The sequence below is a fragment of the Populus trichocarpa genome, chromosome 13 (genome assembly GCF_000002775.5).
Source record: "Populus trichocarpa isolate Nisqually-1 chromosome 13, P.trichocarpa_v4.1, whole genome shotgun sequence".
Taxonomy (NCBI): domain Eukaryota; kingdom Viridiplantae; phylum Streptophyta; class Magnoliopsida; order Malpighiales; family Salicaceae; genus Populus; species Populus trichocarpa.
Window position 1 is genome coordinate 7,714,972 of NC_037297.2, and position 27,360 is coordinate 7,742,331.

A 27,360-nucleotide genomic window follows, 5' to 3' on the forward strand; every position below is an offset into this window, starting at 1 on the left:
ATATGCTTCTTTTTTATTACTTGTAAGAAAGATAATGCTAGAAAATGATACAAGTATGTTGATTTTTGTGTTGCAACAATATTTTATTAGTTTTGATTGAAGTCTAATCTATTCATTTTAATTATACAATCCTTAAAGTCTTGACTACAACAAAAGTAATAGCTAAAACCATAACAAAAGGCAATAACATTTCTTTTAGTATGAGAATCAAAATTGTTAAACATAACCGTTGGTGAATTGATCAAAAAACCTAAGACTCGAAGATTGGCTTGGATCTAGTTTCAGATTGAATTATAAAAGACATTGACTAGGTGAAACCCAGTTGACCCGATTAAACCTATTTCTGTCAACACAATAAATTTTTTTTTATGAAAAATAAGATTTTTTTTGAATAAAAATACTTTTTATTTGATGATTTATGGGTTGACTCGATGTTGCAATGACTCAAATCTTTTTTATGTCAGTCATTAGATTAGGTATGAGAACCATGATGAGAAATCTTTCGGTTAAGGGAAAAAATCCAACATCATTAAAAAAAAATTTAAAAGCCATCACTATTTTTATTGTGATTTATAAGGTAAAATGTTTTAATTTTTTTGTCCTTTTTTCGCTTCACTTCATTCAAAATTCTCTTTTAATCTCGTCTTTCCATATTGTGTTTATTGGGACTTGAGATTGATAATTTGTTTTAATTTGTCTTTTCTATGGTTATCACAGTCTTAGAAAACATCTTTATATCCGGTTGGTACTCGATTTAACAAAAAAGAAATTGAATTTATTGGTTGAAAGAAATTGAAAAGGAGGGACTGAAATTAAAACAAATAAACAATGGCAAACCTTTTGTTTTTAAGAAAAATATGGTGTCAATTATGGTCCTTTTTTTGGCCTTTAGTCATTAAATTTTTTTGTTTTCAATTTGATTCTCTCAATGTTTTGTTGATTGGAATTCATGATTCATAGTTTATTTTGATATATTTCTCATCAAATTGTCTCAATCTCAAATAAAATATTCCATCATTGAGTTGATGCTTAATTTTATGAAAAAGAGTTGAGTTTAATTGTTTGAGAAAAATTGAAAATGAGAGTACCAAAATTGAAACAAAGAAATATTATGCCTTTTAAAAAAAAAAATATTGTGTCATCACCTTTTGCCTTTAGGATTTTGTCAAATTTCTTTTTAATCCTTTTAGTTTGTAAATTAAACAGTTTGGTTAAAAACATTATTTTGCTCGCAATTTAGTCTATGAGATTAAGGAAGGAGAGAGAGTTGCTAGATTACAATGAAAGAGAGAGTTGACAAACGACCACTGTTTAGCGATGTAATTTGTTGTTTTTTGTGTCAATGAGTTTCATTTGACATGCAGAGTTCTATTTAGATCTTTTCCACATTATCTTACAAAGAAAAATAGATCTGACCTCATAATGTTTTTGAACTTGGGTTAATTTTTCATTTTTAATTAATTAAATGCTAATTTAATATTAAAAATGAGTTTTTTGAGGTCTCTAAAGTGTTTCATTGGTGTTTTCAACTAAAAAAATAGGTTATTTACCCCCTTGTTGTCAGCTGTTTGACTTTCTAGCCACAAATAGTTGTTAAAATCCTTAATAGTAGATGACGTGTCATCTGTTTTTTTTTTTAAAATAAAGGGTGGGTTAACTTAGGTTGTCTGAGAATTAGGATATATGATTTGTTTTAATTTGTTTTATATGAGGTTATCGTGGTTCTAAATAAACATTCTAATATTGAGTTGATGCTTGATTTTACAAGCATTTTTATTATATAATTAAATAAAAAATAATTAAAAAGTTTATTAAATGTAGTCGGGTCCATGACTCGGGTTGTGGTTTTGGCAAGTTAACTTGAGTTGATTGAGAATTAGTTTCATTGTTTTAGCTTGCTTCCTAAGAAGTTGTTGCAATCTTAACCAAACATCCTAGCATGAAGTCGTGTTTCGATTTTATGAGCGATTTTTTGTTGTTATATAATTAAATAAAAATAATTTTTAAAAAATATTAAGCTTGGTGGAATCCATAACTCAAATCATGAATATGGTGGGTTAAGTCGCGAAGCTCGATTTGATCCAATGTGTTGTTGTATTAATATTTTAAAAAATACATCATCTTGAATTTTTTTAAAAACAAAACCAAGTTTTTTTTCGATCATCCAAATTGCTTTTGGAACTACCAAGTTGACTGGGTCATGTTAGAACAACTTTCACATAATTTAATTTAAAACTTGAGCTAAACAATAAGTCAGATAAAGAGATTTTAAGATTGATTCATCATCTACCAAGAAGTTTTATGTAGTCTGATATAAGCCACTTATCTAGTTAAAACATTATTCCTAAACATCCAAGATTTAGAGATATTTTGTATTGTGACAATTTCTGTTTTTTGTCCAATCATGAAGAAAAAACTTTTGGTTAGCTAAATAACTTCTGCTTTTAGCAATAGACTCTACATATAATTTTGTTTCAAATATTAATCTTGTAGAAACTAAAATAACGTTTGTTTTTCATTAATGAAGATCTATTTTTTATTTATTTTGCATGCAAAAACTCATCTCATAATAATTTTAATAAAAAATATATTTTTTATTCTATTTTTTAAACCATGATAATGTATTTAGTATTATAATTCAAATTGCTTTTTAAAAATATTTTTTATGAAAATTAAAATAATTTTTTTTTTTATTTTTGATATTAATACATCAAATTTTTTTTTTTTTAATTTTTGAAGAAAAGCAATTTAAAAGAAACGGTTTAAACGCACCGTTTTTCCAAACACAGATCAGACGCGAAGACGCGAAGACTGAAAGAGAAGCACCTTCTATTCTATCATCATTTCACGGTCTCAGTTAGGGTTTACCATGTCTCTGAACTCTCTTTCTCCCCAAAGCTATGTCATGATCTAATTGAATTCTCCAAACCCTAACAAAAATCACCACTGTTTAAAACCTAAATAAATGTCAACAACTCTCCCTCCCATGGAGTGTTTACACGTAACTGAAGAATTTCTCCTCGAATTAAAGAGCGGAAACCGTAGCTTCCGTCTCCCTCACCCTGTACCTATTCTTCGATTTCTCTACGAGCTATCCTGGACCTTGGTACTACTATTACGAACTTGCTTTCCAATTTCACTCATCATCATCATCATCATCATGATTATTTATCCTTGAAGAATAATTTTATTTGTCTTGATTGATTCTCTTAGGTTCGAGGAGAATTGCCGTTTCAGAAGTGCAAAGCTGCTTTGGATTCTGTGGAGTTTGTTGATAAAATGTCTGCTGTAGGGTTGGGTTCGAATTTCGCTGATATCATTACTCAAATGGCTCAAGATGTTAGTTTTCTTGGTTCCTCTGCTTTAATTATTGAATATATCAGAGTTATTATGAATTTGAATTATTTGTTAAGTAAGAGTAAAATAAAAAAATTACTGCTTGAATTAACCTATGTCCAGATTTCTATTTTTTTTTTAATTTTTTTTATATCAGATGTTAGATAATGCATTTTTATGTGGATGATGGAAAAAAGAAACTTTGGGGGGTTTTTATATTGAAATCCTGAAGAATAGATGAGCAAAAATAGGAACAGGAGATAAAATTTGTAAGGGAAGAAGAATTTATAATTCAATAAGTGCAAGATTGCTGGCATTGTATTATTGTGTTTGCAAAATAATGACGGTCATCATTATTATTTGATATGCTATATTGTATTGCTTAATTATCACTGTGGCATTAGGAATCTAATTTTTTGATGTGTTATTATCTGTGGTAATCAACTAGTTTTATTGTAAACTCATGCGGCTGACTGATTTTGCAGCTTACAATGTCTGGAGAGTACCGATCTCGTCTCATAAAGCTGGTTAGTATTGATAACTTTTAAGTAAAGGCTTTGTTTGTGTGTTTGATGGTCATGTTTCTGTTTGTTTTTGTTGAGTGGAAATAACTGCTCTATGCTGCAGCTGTTATTTATTTTCATGTTTCCATTTTTTTTTTGTGTTATCCTTGTGAATTTCATTGCGATTAATGCAGGATGTGCTCTTAAATTTTGTGTTCGCTTTATCAGCTCAAAATCAATATTTCTTGTTTGGGAACCCTCAAAATTTAGTTTTAGTACATTTGTGAACTTATACTACTAAATGTTTCCCATGGGTATGCTAGTGATGCTTGCTTATCTTCCTCTCTTACTCCAAAGCATTAACTGCTATGTACTATTAGTATGGCTTGCTATGATGTGTATTTGACTACATGTTCTTGCCTGTGCTTCATGTTTTGTTTTAGATGGAATATATATGAGAATATTTATTGAGACATGAGAATCTTTATTGAGACACAAGTGTTGCTCAGATTGTCCTTTTTCATTAAGTAGAATTTTGCCTTGGGGCTTGGAGGGTGGTGCCTTTTCCATTTAGTTTAACTTGTGAGTCTAATACTTTGTTTGTCTAGTCTCTTCTGATTGTTAAGTGTCCATGTGGCATTTATTCATGAACATATACTTGCACTATGCCTTAGTTCTGAATTATTTATTTATGTGTCGGATGCCTTATGTCCTCTTCATTGGTCTATATTTGGCTCTCCATGCTTTTTCTCAATTTGTGTGTTACTTTGCAGTCACTCTTCAATATAAAGTCGTTTCCTTCTTTTCAGGCAAAATGGCTAGTTGAATCTGCGTTGGTCCCATTGAGGTTTTTCCAAGAGCGTTGTGAGGTGGATTTTCTGTTCGTTTAAAATGTTTTTTCTGTTCATTATCTCATAAGCTTATTTGGTCTCTCAATTTTAGACCTTGTAACAAAGAGGTTTAAAATAGATGATTTCTATATTTGCAGGAGGAATTTTTATGGGAAGCTGAAATGATAAAGATAAAGGCTCAAGACTTGAAGGGCAAAGAGGTAAAATAGATTAAAATGTTAAAAAGCACAAACTATAGTTTTGAATTTGGAGCTATTACTATAATTAAATTTGGGTATATCTATCCTTGTATTTTCAATAATTTTAATTCTCCTGTACATCCTCTGGATTTTGTTGTAGTATTGCACCTATGATAGAACAAGAAATAATGTCAGTGTTTAGATGATTAATTGATCTTGCACTTGATCAAATGAAATTTGAGGAAAACATTGTGATTCTGCTTGTTCAACTGATATAGCTAGATCAACCAACAACTTTATTTTTTCTTTGACCGTGATATTCACTTGCTGCAATTTAAATTACATTTTCATTAGATACTTCATCGTGTTTGCAATTGATATTTTTTCTATTGCTTTCAGGTCAGGGTAAATACTCGTCTTCTTTATCAGCAAACAAAATTTAACCTTCTCCGTGAAGAGAGTGAGGGCTATGCCAAACTGGTATGCTAAATATTTGGTTCTTTCTTTGCTCTTTGTAAAATTTTGAAGTTAATATGTTGATCACCCTTTTACATATGTATGACAGTGGATGAAACATTTTGTTGTAATTAGTTATATCAGTACATGATATTTTTCATTTGATTCTTCTCTCATCATATAAAATATCAAAGGCTTTCAAGAAGAGGATTGCTTCCTTAAATTTCTGTTAGTATTCTTATGTTGGGAAGTATATTATTGCTTCTTCCCAATAGGTTTTCTTTGCAGTCACATGTGGCTCTGAAAATTTTATGCTCTTAGGTACTTGTTTAATTGTATTTTTACCACCAGTGCATTAATTCATCAACAAAACTTGCTATATGTTTCTTACAACCAAACAATTTCCTTGCATGAAAACAAATCATTTTTTCACTAGTGGTAGACCGTATCATAAAGAATTTCATTTTTGCTTACATTATTTGATGATGATGGTTTCTTTAATTTAATCCAGTATGCCATCCTGGAACTGGAGTGACAATGCCACGTAACTTGTCAATTTGGACCGTCTAGATTGTGCATTAGAGTTTATTTATGTTTCGTTAGGGGGCTCTCCTGTGCACTTTTTATGTACTTGCTATTTTTGTTTGTTTTTGGGGGAAATTATTTTCTCGGCCCCTCTCTTATCTAATAAATGGTTGGAGCATTTTCTTGAACTATATGAATATATTGTTTTACTTGGAGTTTAGCTTTTTATTTGGGATACACTGCTAACCAAAACTTGCATATTTATTATTAAACGAATCATTATGTGTAAACTGTATCAAGTTGGGGCGTCAACCCCCCACCACATTTTTCTTTATGTGATAAAGGAAATGGAAATTATTACAATGTATTCTTTCTTTTTTGTTCAGCTTTGCATGATTTGATGCCTAGTTCTAATGCTTTACCTAGTAATGAAAGAATTGGATTTTTATATCAAGTGGAAGTGTGGAAGGTGCAAACTAGCTGAAAATTGAAGTGTTGTGGGTCAGGGCCAAAATAAAAGATTAGCTTTTTTTTGATCAACTAATGATGGATATAAGCTGGAATGGCTTATCTTTTGATTTGTTGAAGTTTGTCTTTCTGTCTTCCATTATAAAACACATGATATGTTAGTTATGTTCCCTTAGCTTTTAGTGAGCAGTTCTTACTTGAAGTCACTCTTACGCAATTTATTTAGGTATGGTATGGTCAGATAACTTTATTGGTTTGATGTTAACAATGTAATAGCAAAGATAGAAGAAGCAGAATTTCCTACAGGAAAGGGAAACATTGATCAAGAAGAAAGAAAACCATGTAGAAGAGGGCTGGAGTGTTTCAAAGAAAACCTTGTACGAGATGCTTCTAATAGACTGAGGAAATGATTTTCAATTCTGAATCAACAATATGTGCTGCCCTTTTCTTTTTCTACAAAGGATATGGTGTTATAACAGACACCAAGAAACCCTAGTCACCTAAACTATAAGAATAAAAATTCTAATAAAATATTATCTTTTATTAATAATAATGACATCTAAATTACAAACAAATGAGTAAACTGTCTTGTTTCTATACTGTATCATTGGTCTAGCAGATGCAGTAGGTTTTCATTATGATATTTAGTGTTTAAGTGGATCTACAGGTTACTCTTCTCTGTCGAGGTTCTGAAGATACAGCTGAAAATACATCAGCAGCGACAATAGGCATCATTAAGGTTTTGACTTGAGCTTACATTTTATTACTTATTATTCAGCTTTGACCCCTTATTTTTGTTACATTTTCTCATTAATGCAACTTCTGCAGTCATTGATCGGTCATTTTGATCTGGACCCAAATCGTGTTTTCGACATTGTAAGCTGTTCCTGTTGGTTACTTTCATGCAGTTCATTTTGTTGTATTGATGCAGAATGGGATAATCAGAGGTTAATTGTCGGCTTGCAATTATTTGTTGATCTTCAGGTTTTAGAGTGTTTTGAACTTCAGCCTGATAGCAATGTCTTTTTGGAACTGATTCCCATATTTCCTAAGGTATAAAATATTGTTATTATGGTTGACATAGAAGTTTGGACTTTAAATTATGCTCAATTAACATGTGTTTGGGTTGCTAATACTACTGATTTTGTTTTCTTCAGTCGCATGCATCACAAATTCTTGGTTTTAAGTTTCAGTATTATCAGCGAATGGAATTAAATAGCCCTGTACCATTTGGGCTCTTTAAGCTTACAGCCTTACTAGTGAAGGAAGAGTTCATTGATCTTGATAGTATGTAAGTGGCTTGCCCAAGCTTTATTCTATAGCACAGTGATTTCTTATGGTTCTGTGATCATTGATCTCCTTAATACTAAATAGTTTGGAAATTTCAAGAGCTACTAGTTAGAAGTTCTTTAACTGATTGTGTAAATTCCATCAATGTACTTTGCTAGTTGCCAAGACGAGAATTGATAATTTGAAAATAATGCATCTGTTTACTGTAACAATTCATCAAGTGTTAAGATTATAATTAATTTGCAGATAGTAATAAAGAGTGAGATTTTTTGTTGATGCTGTTTTAATCACTCTTAATTTTATTTTAAATGTTTCCATGGTTACCAGCCGACTTCAATTCACCTTCAGTATGAAGTTCGTCATGTGCAATCATGTTTGTTGTGGGATAGGATAGTGTTCCTTTTAGTGTAATGCCTCAGGGTCTTTTAGTGGTGTTCCTTTAGTGGATAAACAGCAGGAAATGTGTGCTCTTTTATTTTGAGGGGTATTTTATTGTCAATTACTCATTCCGACCTAATCATGCATCCTTCAAAACTCTATAAGATACAAGACAAGGGTCTTTATAATCTTACAATACACCAACAAGGCATTTTCATCCTAATTGTTTAGCCAACCTTTCATCAGATATTGCTTGTAGATTTGAACTTATGTGGGAAAGGGAAAAACAGTAGAAAACAGAAATTACTGCAGAATAGTGGCTAAAATTAAGATAAAATTGAAGTTGGAACAAGCTAATTGAGTTTAGGGTTTGTAATAAAATATTTCGATAAAAAAAATAAAAACTATAAAATAACCCTAGCAGCCTATTTATATTAGTTACCGCCCTAGATCCTTGTAGGAAAAGGATTGCTAGTCTTAGTCTCCAACTAAAACCACTGCCTCTAAGAAAATTCTTTAAAAAGTCGCATGCTAATCACATGACCCTAGATTAATTAAGTAACCCTAATATCAGAAATATAATAAAATAGATTCTAAAGAAAGCTGCTGTGTCAAGTTTACTCAAGAATTTCTACTCCTAATAAAGGATTCTGTAATTTGAATCAACATATGTTCTCTTGGGATTCCTTCATTCTTTAGATTTTCCAGGCTGTTCATAGGAGGGAATAGTGACAGTCGAGTGAGGTTGCTTAAGGTCTGAATTGTACCTGGCAAAACAAGATCCAAAATGTCAAATAGTAACTATTTTAGCTTATCCTAATTGATAAACCAACCTGTGCAGTATCACATTCCTTTACCTGTGTTAAAACATTTACTTAATTATTCATTCCTAATCTGCCAGAAAAAAAAGAAGAAAACCTTACTGGGATTGATCAAGCAGCTGATTTCAGCTACTCACTTTGGCAACGCACTTCAGATTTTTGCTGTGAGAAAATATTGTTGTGTTACATACATGCTACCTGTTTCTTCTTTATATAATAGTCCGAAGTTTATGCTGTGCTATGCCTTAGTTCATGTCTTTATTTTGCATTTTAGCAGTATTTTTCATTTTTTTTGATATTTTGTAATTTGCTTATTTTTCATTTTGCGTTGTTGTACCTATTGGTTATATGATTTTTCTTTTTATCATATGTACTAATTTAATTTGCACATCATTGCAGATGTGCACATTTACTCCCTAAGGATGATGAGGCTTTTGAGCATTATAACACGTTTTCTTCCAAACGATTGGATGCGGTATATTGCTAATTTTAGCATTGCTGCTTATAATAGTATTCCTCTATATCTTTCTACATTCATTTTCTTTTTTACCTTTTGTAATATATTTTCCCATCATTTTCAATGTAATGGTGTTTGTCAGTGGTTTGTAGTGGAGACTTTAGATGTTGCTTTTTCTGGTTGTTTGAAGTGTTTATGTGCTTTGTTATATTCAGAGAATGCTTAATTTTAATCTTTTTATCATGCTTGATTTTATTTTCTATGCAAATTTTGCAGGCCTACAAAATTGGAAAAATAAATCTGGCTGCTACTGGAAAGGACCTCATGGATGATGAGAAGCAAGGAGATGTGACAGTAGATCTTTTTGCTGCCTTAGACATGGAAACTGAGGCAGTAGCTGAACAATTCTCTGATCTTGAAAAAAATCAAACTTTGGGCTTGCTGACTGGTTTCCTTTCTGTGGATGACTGGTAGGTTTAATCTTGAGATTCTGCTTGTTAGGAAAATATTTTCTGAGTCAACCTCATGAAGGAGAACAAAATATTTTCCATGGGACTACCAATTCTGAATATGTCTAACACATCACCTAACCTATTCCACCACCACCACCACCACCACCACCACCTCACAACAACAACTACAGGCCTGCCCCTGCCAGCACTACCGCCACCTTTTTACAAACATAACAACTGCTGCAACCCACTTCTTTAGCACCTATGCCCGCACCAGCACCAGCACCAGCACCAGCACCGTGTTGCTATCGTACCTCACAACTACCAAAGAAAAATAATTTATTTTTCAAGAAATTGTTTTTCTTAATATAGTCAAACAATGTAAAATAGCTCTTTTTCCAAGATCCAGGAAGATGTTTTCAGCAAAACAAAGACCATAAATATCCTGAATTGCTCAGTTAATCCCCCACTCGTGAAAAGTTATTGCTTTGAATTGCTTGCATTGAACCGAATTGGATATCTAACGAGGAATTCTAGAAATTATAGCTCAATGAGAAAAAACAAGGTGCATGAACCCCAAAGTTCTTCAGTGATGTTGTAAGATTACATTTGAACTTCAAATCTGATGATGCACTAAGATCTCAGGACTGTCACCTATCCCTACAAAGCAATTGTCATGAAAGCTTTCAACAAAGAGATAAGTAAAGCTTGAAAGGTCCAAGTCACTAGATCTGGTCCACCTGGTTTCTTTTCTTCCTACATGCCCATCAATGTCCTCCATCGTTCCCTTGCTGTCTTTTATCTGGCTACCATTTTCCTCTTTATCAGTTGGCAACCACTTCAAGTCATCCACAAAAATGACACGACATTGCTGAGGAACTTTTTCATGTTCATTTACCTTTGTTTTTCTCTTTGAGTGATTTCCAGAGTTGCTCCTGTTACTCGCTCTCTTTTAATTGAATCATGTCATATGGTGATGAGATGAGTCTCCGAATGTCTATCATATTTTCGTATACATTCTGTTCTGTTAATATTTTATGGAATTATCTGTCGGCTTGTGGAGGAATGGTTATTCTCTACTTACGATGTTTCTTGGCCTCCATTTTACTAATTTAGTCTTTGTATTGTGTTTACCTAGAATATTTTTCGCTGCCTTTTCTCTTGAGCGCTTGTTCTCATTTTAGACTGTACTAAACTGTTGATTTAATATGTTCTGCAGGATTGTAATGTTGACTATTTTTTTTTTGTTTTGTTCTCTCCTTTCTGCACCATGATTCTTATTGATTGAATAATTTTTGGACCCAATTTTTAAATATTTGTGAGGTTCATATAGATATTCTTGAATATACTATGTTAGACATTTTTGCTACAGTTTACTTTAACCTACTTTGTTATTTAAAACTTAATTGTAAAAGCAAATGCCAATTAGTGTGCTTCGGTTTTGTTTGCTTTAGTATTGAAAATAATTGTTTTTCATCCTTGTTTTGATCCCTTCTTTTTATTCATTGTTTAACGATCTAGGACTTTTCATATATATAATTAAGTTTAGAAGTGGATGAAAAGAAGGAAGAAAACAGGAATAATATATTTTCATCCATTGTTTATATGTTTTTATTTGTTACAAAGGAAAGGTTTGAACTCTGAGACCTAGTGGGGGATGAGGGACACTAGTGGCAGTTGAGCTACTAGCTCATTGGCCCATTGCTTAAATGCTGTATCTACTGGGAGTTATGTTAGTCACTCATTTTTATTTTGGACTCTAGGGGTATGGGATGAAATTATCGTTTGGTGTTTGTTATGTTTTTTGTCCAAAAAATATTAAAAAAGGAGCTGTATGAGTGGTTTTGGGAGTCTTTTTTTTTTTTTTTTTGTAAACTGTATCAATCTAGTTTTACTATTAGTAGAATGTCACAAGCTCTTCTCCCATTGCAATAACTTGCTTCAAACCCCATTAAAAAAGAAGGCTTGAATAAAAAAATTTGCCAGCTCAAACATATGGATTCTAGTTTTTTTTTTTTTTTTTTTTTGTACTTGCCACTGAAATGTGCTGGGAGACCCATAGTTTCATTGTACTGCATAGTTTTTCCCCAAGGTATCATGCTCATGTGGCTTCTTCTTTGTCAGGTATCATGCCCATATACTTTTCAAACGTCTCTCTCCTCTAAATCCTGTTGCACATACTCAAATATGTGGTGGCTTGTTTAGGTAAAGTCAATGTTTTGAATTTTTGAATTTATTTTTATTGACCATGTTTATACCTAAAGTCCATGTGAATGTGCCACTAAGATCAGTATGTAAATTTTTAGAATCTAATCTAAGAATTCTCTTTCTGTGTTCTCATTATTTCTGCACCCATTGCCATGGAAAATTTATGAACTTTCATTGTTTGTTTTTGATGTGATATATATTCAGGCTCATTGAAAAGACGATCTCATCAGCATATAATATTATTCGTCAACCACATGTTCAAAATTGTGGGTCTCCAGCAGTTGCTGGTATTGATGCCATGGATGTGACAAGTTCTTCAGGCCATGTCTCTTTAATTGATCTTCCCAAAGAATTTTTTCAGATGCTTGTAACAGTTGGACCTTATCTTTACCGTGATACGTTATTGCTGCAGAAGGTGCGTGGTTTAATTTTTAATATTTGGTGAATTTTTTTCTTCCACATTGTATAGTTTTATTTTATTTTAATTTTCCTGCTTGTTTCTTATGGATAGGTTTGTAGAGTGTTAAGAGGTTACTATATGTCTGCACTTGAGCTTGTAGATAGTGGTGATGGAGCTCTAAATGGTGAATCTCTTATTCCTAGAAATCGAGTTCTTCGTTTGCACCTAAGGGAAGGTAGGTCAATGGTTGAGGAAGCCCTGGGAGCATGTTTACTTCCTTCTTTACAGTTGGTACCTGCAAATCCAGCAGCTGGGCAGGAGATCTGGGAAGTAATGAGTCTCCTTCCATATGAGGTTGGCCTGACATTATTACTGTCTTTTGCCCTTTTTTTATATTTTTTAGGTCTGAAAGATAATATGGCTAAATTACTCGCTGTTTTTCCCAGGTGCGATATCGTTTATATGGTGAATGGGAAAAAGATGATGAGCGGAATCCATTGGTTTTGGCTGCAAGGCAAACAGCCAAGGTACCATTTGTATATCTTAATTTACTGTTGCAAGCTTGGTGCTTTAAGTGAATCATACCCTATTCATTTATATTTACTGGTGTTTGTTTTATACTACTTTGTTATCATGCAGTTGGATACTAGAAGGATATTGAAAAGGCTTGCGAAGGAAAATTTGAAGCAGCTGGGTAGGATGGTTGCAAAATTAGCGCATGCTAACCCGATGACTGTCCTTCGAACTATTGTTCATCAGGTGCTGGTTTTATAGGAAATGATGCATTTGTTGTCACTGATATGTATTTTGTAAATCAAATCTAAGGGAAAGTTATTTGCTGGAACTTTGGCATGCAGATTGAGGCATACAGGGATATGATCACTCCTGTTGTGGATGCTTTCAAGTATTTGACACAGGTTTGAATTTTCTCTTGATTTCTAATGATCTTCTTCTCCTTTAGCATTTGAAATCTAATGTCATTCTTAGCCATAAAAGCTTCTTGTGTTATACTTAAGGATCTGTCTTCTTTTACACTTCCATAAACACTGTAATTTGACAGTTACATACAATTTCTGCTGCAAAATATCAAATTTATGCTGTAATGATATGATCTGTTTTAGTTATTGACATAACCAATCTAATGTTCAAAACCTGTCATCGATTAAGTAAATCTGAACAATAAATCATTGGAATCATTTGTCACTAGTTTAGCCTGCCTTCCTAGCTGCAGTTTGTGTGGGATGAATGTAACTGTACTTGTAGCCTTTTGAAGTTGAGAAAATCTTTTGGTTGTCAGTTATCAGCTTGCATGCATCTTTTTATCATGCATCTCTTTATCATTGTTATTTTTTTAGATATAATGCTTGCACTCTTCTCCTGAATCTCTCTCTAGCTGAATAAGATATATGCTTAAGTGGATGTTATGGACCTGTTTGTTTTTGTGTTTCAAAAGTGTTTAAGAAAAAAAATGAAATTTTTTTATTTTTTTCTTTACTTCAAATTAATATTTTTTTTTGGTGTTTTTAGATTATTTTGATATGCTGATGTCAAAAATAATTTTTTAAAAAATAAAAAAAATATTATTTTGATGCATTTCCGAGCGAAAAACACTTTGAAAAGCAACCGCTACTATACTCCCAAACACCCCCATATAATCTCTTTGTAATTACTCCCAATCTGATTGTGATTTTTTTAGGAAAGTGTAAATGCCACTTTTATGTCATCAATCATTAGAGAATGAAAAATAAGAATATTACATACGTTACTATGGTTATCCTTATTGGTAATATCTACAGATTTAAGAGGCTGGGAAGGTAGAATGCCTGATTATATAGCATTTATTCAGGTGAAACTCAATGCTCTATTGAGTGCTTTGAAGTTTCGGACTCTAATAAAAGGGGGTAGTGATATGATCTGCAAGCTAGAAATGGAGGAGCTTACAGCCATGCATATTGGTTATTTCTACTGAATTTGTTAGAAAGATGGTTTTTGGTGAAATGAGGAGAATAGATAATAGATGCAAACCTTCTATACTTTTTTTTTGTCCTTTGGGTCTATTATAAGCTTCTAATGTCTTAGACCCTAGTCTAAGTTTCTTGCTTATTCGTGCAATGAGCTTCATTTCTTGTTTTCTACTCTTATCATTTGATGTGACAATGGGAGTATCATTTGGTGCGTACCTGAAACTTTGGAAGATAATTTGATTAAAAGCTTGGATTGCTCTTTCAAGTACTGAGGGTGCATCATGTTTGGAAATGGTTCCTAACAATTTTTTTTTTCAAGTGTAAAATGCATAAATGTGTTGAAATTTTAACATCTATTGTTTGACCATTATTTGCTTGGACAATAGTTAACAAATGGGAGTGCAGGATTGTGATGGATCATAAAATCTTCAATGATGCCCAAGCTGATAGTAAATAGAAACAACACTGACAAAGCATTAAATTAAATAGTTGCTAATTACTGTTCTGCATCGGAAACCATTCTGTCCAAACAAGAAAGGTCTTTGTGGAACTGTACCACCTACAATGTTTAATTTCATGGTTTTAGTTGTTTTGGCCCATTATCAATATGATTATCATTTCATCTTCCAAAAAATAATGCATTCTCCCTCTGTAATTAATATTGATGTTTCTAGGTTTCCTATCCCCAATTTCCCACTGCAAATTATGTCTATTTTTTTTTTTTTAAAACTGCCCATGTTAAAGACCTTTGTTTCCTTTTGTCATGTAATTCAGGATGGGAATTTCATTGTTTCATCTAAAAGCTATATCAGCGTATTTTCCAAGGCAATTTGAAATTGAAGTTTTTTACTTTCTTTCAGTAGATAGGATATAAACGTAGCTGATTGAATTTGTGCTCTTAAAACTGACCGGTAGCTTCCTCTATTTCAATGCTAAATTGGAAGTTTAAGGTTGGTCATTCTGTAATTGACTAAAATGGCATGATTTACGATGCCAACAAAGTAATTAAAAAAATAAAAAGAAATAGGTTTTGATGAAAGAAAAGGAGGTACATGGTATATTCAAACAAAAAGAGGTTTTGGAAGTTGATTGTTTTTGTTTTAAAAACAATGGTAATGATATTCTGTTTCAAGGGGAAAATGAAGTATTGCTTCCTGCAGATGAGACAGAGATAGAGCAGACCTTTAGATAGGAGGGAAAGAGATTGCAGATATTTTTCCCCCCTTCAATCACATAGAAAATTGTGGACTTAAAGTGCTTGATGAAAATTACATAATTAGCCTTAATTAAATTCCTTACAAAATATGATACTGAGGGTATGATTATGTCTAACAAATGTGGGCATCCTGTTGACCTACCCAAACTAAAATCAACTATGGATGTATCTGGATTTGGTATCTAAGGGGCTGCTACCCAACTTGTACATCTACAACTTGACACAGAAAAAAATTATTCCTGGAAATTAATCTGAACAGCAAGCACACCAACAAATATTCCAGTCCTAATCCTGTTGAGCCTTCCAACATGAATTGTGAAATTTATGGACAATTTGTGTATACTATTATGTAGTAATGCTTGTTGACGCTCATTTCAATGCATCTCTTTTTCCCTTCAGCTTGAGTATGATATCTTGGAATATGTTGTAATTGAGCGGTTAGCACAAGGTGGTCGTGATAAGCTCAAGGATGATGGCCTTAATTTGTCAGACTGGCTTCAATCACTGGCTTCATTCTGGGGTCACCTGTACGTATATCCTCTACCAAAACACTAGTTGTCGTCTTTATTGTATTTTTGTACCTGTAGAATGTATATGGCCCACCCATCTGTATCAAAACCAGTGTAGCATGTTAACAAATATGGCTGCTTAGCAGATGAGGATTCAATGTTCGTGGTTTTTAATCTATTATAAATGTTGCTTGTTATGATTTGATGTGAACAATCACAAGTATGAGTTTGGTGTCTTCCCTTTTTGATTTTTGATTTTTATATTTGCTTGTCCACCAACTTTAATATATTTGGCATGAGGTTTATTGGAGTCACTCTGTTAAACCTTTCTACTGAGAATTTTAGGTGTATCTTGGGATGCTTTACATCATTTTCTGGGTTGAAGATTTGACTCAGCAAAATCTGGATAATGGGAGCTTAGACTGTTGTGGATATTGCTGGTTTTCTAAGTCTTTAATTTATGAGTCTAGCTCACTTCCAACATGCTTTGCAGTGAATAGGCGTTAATTGGAAAGCTCTATGGGATTTAGAGATGGAAACAATGTAATGTTGTCTGAATTGGAAATGACATCTGAATAAGAGAGTTAGTTAGAAGATAAAAGAACTTTAGAAAAAAAGAAAGGAAAATTGAAGAGAGGTAGCCCGGATTACATTATTCAAACATGAAAATAATGTTATTTCCTTGACCTCCTTTCAAGTTGACATACTTGAGATTGGAGGTCAGAAAGGTCCTTACAGTGATCATTGAGATTCATGAGTGTGACTTTGTTGGATGGTGGTTTTTCTATGAATCAACGGTGGAAATTTATCATGAAACCAGGCTTGTGCTAAGGGGGTTGGTTGCTTGGTTTATCGTGATTGCATTGTTCAAACTTCTCGTCGGTTCTATTTCTTCTTTGCCTCTTCAAGATAAATATTCAGATAAGATTAATAAACAAAACCTATTCAAAGAAGGGCCATTTCTGACTCAGAGGTGGATTTTTCAGTGAAACTTGCCACTGGGCTTTCTCATGCAACTTGGAATATTGGTTTTAATAATTAAGACATTATTGGAAAATGGTATTGAGCATATGTTGAACCCTGAAGCAAGAAAAATGGATGGGGGATATAAAATTCATTGTTGAAAGGTTCTTGATGTTGAAACTCTCTAAGTTGTAGTTGTGATTGATCGTGGAATGTATGAAGATTTTCCTGCATGGTTACACTATTTGGCAGGTTTTCCTTAGCCAACATTTAAATGACTGAGAATTGGTGTTTAATTTACCGTCCTCCTTAAGAGCTTAGGTTTAGGTATGGTCTGAGATTTAAAGGCAGTTTTGTTCTGGATATTTCAGATTCTTTTCAGACTTGTCTTTCTCTTTGATGCTTCTTTCAATGAGTGTTTCCAATAATTTTTTACATGAATGTGGAAGAAATGTACACTTGGTCAGAACTGATGTTCACTACATCGTTCTACCAATGTGAGTCCTCCAGAAGTGTATTGTTTTGCTGTGAGATATGTGTTCTGAATAAGGGGAGAGAGCACTCCATTTTGATTTTGGCTGCATTAGCTTGTATAGGTGATGATATTTGTGCTCTTCAGGGTACCACAGTTTCTTCATGATTTTCGATAGCGTGCATAGCTAATCTGAACCCCATATGTAGCCTGGAACCTTTTAAAGGAAAATCAAATTCTGTGGAGGCAACACTTGGAAATTTGTCAGGGCTCTCAAGGTTGCCTGACTATTCAGTAATACATTGAATGGGGTTCACGGGAGTACACAAAAATTCTCTTTTCTTTTTGTTGATTATAGTGCATGTGCATAGTTTGCTGGGGATCTTCAACATGCAAAATACTTTTAAATTCTTGAGAAAGAATGTCTCATATGAACATGTCATGTTCAGAAATATTTGTTCTGGAAATTTTTGAGGTTGCACGATTGTCTTGATTCCCTTTTCTTTTGTGAAGTTCTGGGAATTATGATATGTAGTTTAGTGTTTCTTCTTCTTCTTTTCTTTCTTTCTTTCTCCTTTTAATTTCTTTTGTGTTGTCTTTGCACAATGATCCAACTAGGTTGGTGGGGAATACTCTCTGGGGTTTACTGGCATGGCTAATAGTTCAGTTGCAACTTGGAGATTGATGCCTATTCTAATTCTGTGCTTTGCGTATTCACTGGATAATTGTCAAGGACCATTTTCATAAAGTTGGAGTTTCACATACCTAATATGCCCCTTGCTATTGTTTAATATTGGATTGAACCGATTTCAGAGAGGGGGATGGGAGTGGGAAGGCAATGCTGCTTTGGCTGTTTTATGGTAGACTTGTAGTCTAGGTTTCAACTCTGGCGAATGGAAAATTTTCTTATTTCCTGAGAGCTGCTAGAAAGGATGTGGTGAATGCTAATGAAGTGTCATTGCTACCTTTATACATCTTAGCCATAGGAGCATGGAGTTTGCAGAGAAAAAATGAAACCTCTTGAACACTGAGGACAGTTAATCTGTTTATGGTCAGACTTGTCAATTGCTTTTTGGTGCTTCTCTAATGATTGCTGGTTCAGGTCACTGACTGGGATCCTTATCCTCTTCAATCATTTTTTCTGTGCCAAATCAATGAACTTTTTGAGGGATTTAAGTATTTCTCTTCATTATTTCATCATTGTCCTTTACCCCCCACTTTTGATGGTTTGTCTCTTTATCCTGTTTGAGCATTATATTGACAAAGCTCTTCTTCTCGATGTTATTGCCGCCTTTATATGGATAATCTTATAAGCACAAAATTATTCAGGGCTACTGAAAATTTTCATTCTCATGTACTCATGGGCAATATCATTCTTTCCTATTGCATGCGACCCTTCTTATCCATTCATATACATAAAATACCCAGACACAGACATCTAAATCAACATGTTCCAAATTTGTATGTATAGAATGTACTCAATTCATTGTTCAATGTACACTTATCAAGTGTATTTCTGTCCCTAGAATTCTGTTTTAATTGCCAAGCCCTCATCCAAGGTGTGTATTCCCTTCATTCTTCACTCTTTCTTTTTATTCTTGCATATATCCTATGCAATCCAGAAGTCCCAATTCTTTCACCGAGTAGCATTTCATGAGTTTGGATTAGGTCTGGTTGAAGTAACTAGTGTGGCCTCTGGGTTTGATAAGTCATAAAGCTGATGAATGAAGAAGTGCTGGAAGGTGGATGTGATATCAATGGATATACCTAAGATGCTTTTGCTGTCCTGAAGACTGGTTTAATGATGTCATTCATATCTATGGCTGATGCCTGGTTTTGTTGCAATACCTTATGAACTGAAATTTCACTACAGTCTGAAAGTAGGCAAGCTTGTTTGGGGGTTAGATTTAGCAGATAGAGGAACTGGGGGAGGCAGGAGGCATATGATTTGGTTAACTATGAGATTAATCTGTAAGATTATGAGGTGAAGTCCCTTGAGATTTTGGTGACAGAATCAGAGAGTTTGAACCAGAGAACTAATGATGAGGTCTGCAGGATAAATAACGATTTTCTATAAACTTATGTATATGTGTGTGGATCAATAGGAGATCTGATTTCGGCCATGTTGATTTGGTAATCTATTTTTTAGTCTAAGGTTGTATCATATTTAGTGTAGGAGATGCATTTATTCACAGTAGATGTTTCCTTAATTAACCTGTGGTGGTTCCATTGCTGTTTTGCTCTTCATTACTGTTTGCCTAGGCTTCCTCAGCATGCTGTTCTATTATAATGAAATATTACTCGAGCATGAAAGTTAAATGGTGGGTTTGGTCTTTACTAGATTGTCATGAGAACCAATTACAAGAATCCTGTTGATCTATAATGCTCTTATCAGTTAGGTGTGTATCACATGTTAGTGTTTGAATGTTGTGACAGAACAGTGACCTGGGTGATAATGGTTTTGTTGATTATACTCCTGTATGCCGAATGAGCCATGTCTTCGTGCTTCAAAACACCAAGTGCAACTATGTAAGAAAATATTGAGGAGTAATGAACATAAAGATATTGAGTCATGTCTGAACATCTGTACAGCCTCCATGTTTGCATGTAGTGCTTGTTGTATGTGTATAGAAGTGTGCACCATTAGATGCATGAGCTCGCATGTGTGTCCAGCTATGACATTGAATAATATATTTTCTTGCCAGGTGCTCTTCTTATCCTGTGTTTGGGTAAATAAGAGTTTGACTCTTAGTGTTTCAGATTGCTCTAGAGTGGCTCCTTGTTAAAATTTCAACAGATACCTTCTGAAGTGCTGACTGTTGATTTCCCTTTTTAGTAGCTTTTGAATTTATTTGAACTGCTATGTAACACACTAAGTTTGAAAATAGTTTCATTAAGAAATTAGAGACCAATTCCACCTGAATATGGCCCACAACCTCACCTATGTTTAATGAAAATCATCAAAGCCTTTCATAATTTATAAGATGATTGCCTTTGCTTGTTTCCTTATTCACTCTTTTTCTTCACTTAAAATGCAGTAAGTTTAATTGGTGGAATTATTTTAGTTTGGGTTTTCTCTTGTTGAGATCACTTATGTGGCTGCTTGTGTCTGCCCAATATGGTCTCTTATTTATTAACTGCTACGTGTTTAAGAGATGCTTAATTTGTTGTATGATGCATAATTTCTGTACTTGTTCATAATATGTTATGAAGTTCTGGTGTTTTCGTAGTCATTTGATGAAATGCCCATCATTTCCTCTCATGAGATCTACTGATGATGGAATTATTTTTTCTTTGTAGTTATATAAATTATATTGTTGATGAACTTCTAACTTTATGTAAAGAACTACCACTTTTTTTTTATTGATGACTTGAAATTGAATGAAGAGAGTTTTGTTTATTCCCAGGTGTAAGAAGTACCCATCTATGGAATTGAGAGGCCTTTTCCAGTATTTAGTGAACCAGTTGAAAAAGGGCCAGGGGATTGAGCTTGTTCTTCTGCAGGTATCATTCAGATCTAGAAGTTTTGGACTTTATTAATTATTAACATAAACTAAAGCATGTGGGGAAAGCACTGTAGCTTTCATCACAAAACATTGTGGATTGCTAGTGTCTCCCTTTTTTTTTTTTTTTTTGCTGCTGCTTGAACACATGATGTTTTTTCCTTTTCCTTTTTTTTTGTTTTTTTATGATTTTTTTCAAAATTATTTGTCAAATTTTGTTCCTTTTATTTTGTCTTTTTATGAGGTTAGCTTGGTTTGCGAGTTTGTCAAGGTAACTTAGGTTGCCCCAGTTGCCCTAGTTTATGGGTTTGGTGGTTTTTTCTTTCTTTTTTTAATTGAACTTGGCTTTTTTATAGTCTATTTTTTTTTCTCTCATATACTAAAAAAAAATAGTTTTAGAGAAAAATCATGTTATTAAACTTTATAAAGTAACACAAATTAACATAAACTAAAGCATGTGGGGAAAGCGCTTTAGCTTTCCTCACAAACACTGGATTGCTACAGCGTCCCCCCATATTTTTTTTTTGCTGCTTGAACACATGGTTTTTTTTTTCCTTTTCCTTTCCTTTTCGTTTTTCTTTTTGTTATGATTTTTTCAAAATTGTTTTTGTCAAATGTTATTCTTTTTTATTTTGTCTTAATATGAGATTAACATGGTTTACGGGTTTGCCAAGGTGACCCAAGTTGCCCTTGTTTACGAGTTTGGTGGGTTGTCTTTTTTTTAATTGAACTTGATTTTTTTTATAGTCTATTTTTTTCTCATATAGTTATTTTTTTTTTGAGAAAAATCATTTTATTAAACTTTTTAAAGTTACAAAAATTAAAGGGTGTGAGAAAACTACTGTTCACCCACACACATTGCACTGTGAATGACTAGTAATCCAGTGTTTTGCTTTCTTTTTTTTTTTTTTTAAATTTTTGTTATGATTTTTTTTTAAACTTGTTTTTGTTGATTTTTACCTTTTTATAAAATTTGCGGGTTTGCCAGGGTAACTCGGGTTGCCTTGGTTTACGATTTTGGTGGGGTGTCTTTTTTTTTTAATTGAACTTGATTTTTTTATTATCTATTTTTTCTCATATAGTTAAAAAAGAAAAATAGTTTCAGAGAAAAGTAATGTTATTAAATTTTATAAAGTCCATGGATCTATTTACAGGTTTGGCTGGTTGACTTGATTCGTGGGTCTGACAAGTTTAACTTTTTTTAACTAGTTTTTTTTTTTCATCCTTAGATACCGGGTTAATTAGGAATTCAGTTTCATCCTTTTATGAAGTCATCGCAATCTAAAAACAAATCTCGGTATTGAGTTGGTGTTTGATTTCGTAATCGTTTATTTTTGTTATCATATAGTTAAATAAAAAAATAGTTTTGAAAAAAAAAACAAATAATAATCCCGGTAGAGTCCATAACCCAGTTCACAGGTTTGGTGTACTTGCCTGACTGACTTGATTCACAAGTTTAACAAGTTTAGCCACCGATAGGATATGCTTTTTTTTTTTTTGGTCTTTTAATTGTTTTTTTTTCTTTTCAATTTCATCATTTAATATTAGATTGGTTGGGAAATAGACTGCATTATGGATTTTGTTTGCTTTCTATAAGGAGAATTGTCTCAAATAAGTGTCTATTTTTAGGTTGATGCTCAATTTTGTGAGTATCTATTTTTATCATATAATTAAATAAAAAAAGTTTATAAAAAAATGTTATTAAACCGAATAAAGTCCATGACTCGGGTCACAAGGGGACCGAGGTTGATCCAATATGTCATTGGCTTAATATTTTTTTTTTAAATATCATCTTGAAGTTTTTTTTAAAGCTAAGTCATGTTTTTATCGATCATCAAGGTTGCATTTGGACCTATAAAATCAATTGATTTAAGTCGAGCTTGCTCCCATATGGTTTAATTAAAAACTTGAGTTAGGTAAAGAGCTAAGTCAGGAGGTTTGAAAATTAACCTACGTAGTCAGGTTTAATAACACATTTAAAAAATTCTCCATGCTTTTAATATTTTTTTTTACATTAAAAAAAGAAATTGGTCCGACCCGCGGTGGAGTATGGGTCAATATACTAGTAACTTCTATCTAGACAATCGAGTTGTCTGTTAACAGTGGAGCTTGTGATTTTGTCAGGAGCTTGTTCAACAAATGGCAAATGTTCAATACACAGAAAACTTAACAGAGGAACAGTTGGATGCCATGGCAGGGAGTGAGACACTTCGGTATCAAGCTACTTCTTTTGGAGTAACACGGAATAACAAGGTCTCAATGCTCACTTTAAGTGTTCCAAGCAATTTTAGCCAGTTATGTTTCAAGTAGTTGATTATTTCAATGGAGGCACATATCTGAGTATATTAATGGTTTAGTTTCTTCCTGAATTTGGATTCAGGAGGGGGGGGGGGGGGGGTATCATGAATCATGTGTTTTTTGTTTTCACTTAGATTTATTTTAATGAAGGGTACATCTACTCTCTTATATCATCTGGAAATATTTAAATTTTAGTCAAGCAGAAGTGAAGTTGATTCTTGTAATGAGTGCCTCTAGTTTGAGATTGATGTACACTTCATCTATTTACTTTTGTATCATCTGGGAACATTTATGTTTTTGACAAACAAAAGTGAATGATGTTGATCGTTGTGGTCAATCCCTGTAGTTTGGGGTTGAGGCTACTGGATTTTATTCTAATATTACAACACCCAAGGTTATGTGATGTCAAAATACTCTGATATTGAGCTATCTCTCCGCATGTAGTCCTAGACCATTTAAGTAAGACAAATGAAAAAAAAAGAAAAGGAAAGGAGGCTAAAAGCATTTCCTGTGACCTGGTGATTTATTTAACCCAGTTGCGGCAAGCCCAGCCCAACATGTGAAACTTACTATTTTAAGGTTTACCATATAGTTTTTGGAAATACAAGATCTTTTTGGAAATGATGTAGGATTTTTTTATCTTTTTCCTGCGGACTCTATTTGTTGTTGCTCAAAATACAGATTCTTCAGTCACCTAAACTTGCTCAAAGAGCAACTATATGCTATCAGATTAAGCTAGGTATCCTAGGGTTCCCTCATGGGCCTGTGCTCTCTCTCTATATTCCTGTTGATAGTGTACCATGCTTATGATTTGGTTTACATTTCCTACCATTGCTGAACTTGAGCATTTATCTGCAAGCTACTTGAACATGAAATTGTTATTACAAAGGATGGAAGTCTTGACTGTGATCAGTTAATTTCAACATGTCATGCTGACTAACAAGCTAGGTTCTAATTTATTCTCTCTGCAGGCGTTGTTCAAATCTACTAACAGGCTTCGAGACTCCTTGCTTCCTAAGGATGAACCAAAGCTAGCGATCCCCCTTTTGTTACTTATTGCTCAACATCGATCTGTGTAAGGAGTAGAACTTTATTTGTATAATTGCTTAATTTAATAGATATTTTTCTGAAAAGGAAGCATGGAAGTATCTGTAAGTTGCTATGTATGTTTTGGTGTTTTGATTTTGCCTACATTGACATTTACCCTTTTGCTTTCTTTGATCTATTAAAAAAAAAAAATATATTTTGCCTTTCATTTCAGCATGGATGATTTTGAATTTAGCCTCTTTATATGAAAATTTGTTTCCATCAAGTGCAACATGTCTCTGAATATTCTTGTGTGCACGTCTGAAATGGTTGTACATCTCTGATTGTTTCTTTGTATATAGTCATCAATGTTTATACAATTTGGTCCTTTTTCTAATTTAATTCTCTCTTTGACTGTTTTAATTCTTGAGTAATTTTGCTATTTATATTTGTAGTCCTCTTTGGGTGTCTGTCTTAGCTTTTGACATGTTCTTTGTGAGGTTGTCCTCACAGCTATGCTGTTGTTTTCTGATTTGAGAACTATTGTAAAGGCATGTTTAATAACAGTCATGTTTCCCCCATGAAATAGACTATGTCATCGACAATGTAAAGAAGAGCCACACAACAGTTTTGGATTTGAGTCCAGGATCTTTAATTTGAAATTTCGTTTCCTGTTTTCCACTTGTTTTCCAATGTCCTATATACTAAACTCCTTGACTTGATGCCCGGATCCTTGAAATTTCTAATTACTGTTTTTTTTTTCCTTCCACCTCTAAGGTCACAAACAATTCTTATCCATTCTGTACTTCCAATATTTTTATGCTGATAGATTGGTTGAATACCTCAGTAATTTGTCATGGGATGTAACTATGTCATCGACAATGTAAAGAAGAGCCACACAACAGTTTTGGATTTGAGTCCAGGATCTTTAATTTGAAATTTCGTTTCCTGTTTTCCACTTGTTTTCCAATGTCCTATATACTAAACTCCTTGACTTGATGCCAGGATCCTTGAAATTTCTGATTACTGTTTTTTTTTTTTTCCTTCCACCTCTAAGGTCACAAACAATTCTTATCTATTCTGTACTTCCAATATTTTTATGCTGATAGATTGGTTGAATACCTCAGTAATTTGTCATGGGATGTACCTGGTGCTGGTTGGACTGCTGACTGTTCATATTTTTTTCCTCCAGGGTTGTCATAAATGCAGATGCTCCTTACATTAAAATGGTCAGTGAGCAGTTTGATAGGTGTCATGGAACTCTTCTTCAATATGTGGAATTCCTCTGTGGTGCTGTGACACCACCCTCTGCATATGCTCAGTTAATTCCCTCTCTTGATGATCTTGTCCACCTGTATCATCTTGATCCTGAGGTCTGTCCTCCCCCTTCTGTGTGTTTGTGTGTATTGCTTGAGCTCCTAAATTTTCTGTATTTTGTTGATCAATTTCTCCTACTATGTCTGCTTTATCATTTCTACATTACCTTGAAAGAGTTGTTTGCTGTGCATTTTTAATTTAGTTTTTATGAAACCTTATGCTTGAACATAACTTTAAATCTGTCATTTTTCTCTGCATTTTAGGTTGCATTTTTAATATACCGCCCAGTCATGAGACTCTTCAAGTGTGAGGGTAGTTTAGAGGTTTTCTGGCCCTTAGACAGCAATGAAACAGTAACTACTACAAGTGCAAACCTGGAGCCTGAAGCTAGAGAATATTCTGGCAGAGTGATTCTGGATCTTGGCTCTCTCCATAAGCCTGTAATGTAATAATCTTGTCTTTTAATTTTTTTGCCTTTGTAGATTTCTTGGCATGTGATTCTTGTTCTTATTCGATAATGAGTGATTTTACAAAGAAAGTTGCTTTTATTGTAAAGAAGTGATCATATATCAATCTTATGCAGGTGGTCAGATCTTCTTGAGACTCTGAAAACCATGTTGCCTTCAAAAGCCTGGAATAGCCTCTCACCTGATCTCTATGCCACTTTCTGGGGACTCACACTTTATGATCTATATGTCCCTAGAAACCGTTACGAGTCTGAAATTGCCAAGCAGCAAGCTGCTCTTAAAGCGCTGGAAGAGCTTTCTGATAATTCTAGTTCAGCAATTACTAAAAGGAAGAAAGAGAAGGAAAGGATTCAAGAATCTCTCGATCGTCTGACTAGTGAGCTCCATAAACATGAAGAAAATGTTTCTTCTGTTCGTAGACGACTATCTCGTGAGAAGGACAAATGGCTGACTTCTTGTCCTGATACTTTGAAAATCAACATGGAGTTCCTTCAGCGCTGTATTTTTCCCCGTTGTACTTTCAGCATGCCGGATGCTGTATATTGTGCCATGTTTGTACATACTCTTCATTCACTTGGCACACCATTTTTCAACACTGTAAACCACATCGATGTTCTGATATGTAAAACATTACAACCTATGATATGCTGCTGTACTGAATATGAAGCAGGTAGACTTGGGAGGTTTTTGTATGAAACACTCAAGATTGCTTACTACTGGAAGGTATTGACATTTTCATTGTCACTTTTTGTTATTCAGATTTATTTTTCCTTTCATTATTTTGAGTTTTTTTTCATGAAGTTATAAAAAAAAAGAGATTTTTTCACTGAAGTAAATCATATATGTGCTTACACAAGTGCGTGTTTGTTTGAATTTAGCACTTGTATTTAATTGAATTAAGCATTTATTTGTTTTTCCTTTTCCCAGCCCTCTTAACCTAATGCTCTCCTTTTTTCTATTGCAATTCTTTGCTGCCAGAGTGATGAAACTATATATGAACGTGAGTGTGGAAATATGCCTGGATTTGCTGTGTATTATAGATTCCCAAACAGCCAACGGGTTACATATGGTCAGTTCATTAAGGTTAGTTCTTGAGATTGAAGTTGTATATTTTTTTCTAAGTAGTTGTCATTTTCATAAATTGAAATCTCTTTCTGAATAGTTTCTTCATGATCAGGATGACTTTGCATAAGGTGTTGGTTCTTTATCTGTTTCTATTTTTATTTTATCCATCTATTGTTCTACATTCAATTCTATTCATCTACATAATGTGTCTTTCCAATTAGAGAAGAAATGATAAC

The 27,360-nt window shown here is 33.4% G+C and overlaps 1 protein-coding gene across 6 annotated transcripts in view; it reads left to right on the forward strand.

Annotated features, from left to right (window-relative positions):
* Window positions 1–2,799: 2,799 nt before the first annotated feature.
* The window catches only part of LOC18104229 (THO complex subunit 2), a 29,596-nt gene continuing 5,035 nt past the window's right edge, over window positions 2,800–27,360 (forward strand). For 5 of the 6 annotated variants that reach the window (XR_002977455.2, XR_002977454.2, XM_024584131.2 and 2 more), the window contains exons 1-26: window positions 2,800–3,106; window positions 3,214–3,339; window positions 3,822–3,863; window positions 4,649–4,708; window positions 4,828–4,890; window positions 5,269–5,349; window positions 6,986–7,057; window positions 7,147–7,194; window positions 7,303–7,371; window positions 7,476–7,609; window positions 9,207–9,282; window positions 9,541–9,734; window positions 11,841–11,921; window positions 12,129–12,339; window positions 12,436–12,678; window positions 12,771–12,851; window positions 12,964–13,083; window positions 13,182–13,241; window positions 15,904–16,031; window positions 20,856–20,952; window positions 23,076–23,204; window positions 24,221–24,324; window positions 25,468–25,648; window positions 25,856–26,037; window positions 26,176–26,782; window positions 27,038–27,142. Coding sequence is in view for 4 of the 6 variants with exons in the window: in XM_024584131.2 (XP_024439899.1) it covers window positions 2,966–3,106; window positions 3,214–3,339; window positions 3,822–3,863; window positions 4,649–4,708; window positions 4,828–4,890; window positions 5,269–5,349; window positions 6,986–7,057; window positions 7,147–7,194; window positions 7,303–7,371; window positions 7,476–7,609; window positions 9,207–9,282; window positions 9,541–9,734; window positions 11,841–11,921; window positions 12,129–12,339; window positions 12,436–12,678; window positions 12,771–12,851; window positions 12,964–13,083; window positions 13,182–13,241; window positions 15,904–16,031; window positions 20,856–20,952; window positions 23,076–23,204; window positions 24,221–24,324; window positions 25,468–25,648; window positions 25,856–26,037; window positions 26,176–26,782; window positions 27,038–27,142 (3,435 nt within the window). In the remaining 2 variants the exon portion in view is untranslated. The remainder of the gene's footprint in view (window positions 3,107–3,213; window positions 3,340–3,821; window positions 3,864–4,648; window positions 4,709–4,827; window positions 4,891–5,268; window positions 5,350–6,985; window positions 7,058–7,146; window positions 7,195–7,302; window positions 7,372–7,475; window positions 7,610–9,206; window positions 9,283–9,540; window positions 9,735–11,840; window positions 11,922–12,128; window positions 12,340–12,435; window positions 12,679–12,770; window positions 12,852–12,963; window positions 13,084–13,181; window positions 13,242–15,903; window positions 16,032–20,855; window positions 20,953–23,075; window positions 23,205–24,220; window positions 24,325–25,467; window positions 25,649–25,855; window positions 26,038–26,175; window positions 26,783–27,037; window positions 27,143–27,360) is intronic. The other variant, XM_024584132.2, reaches the window with a different exon arrangement.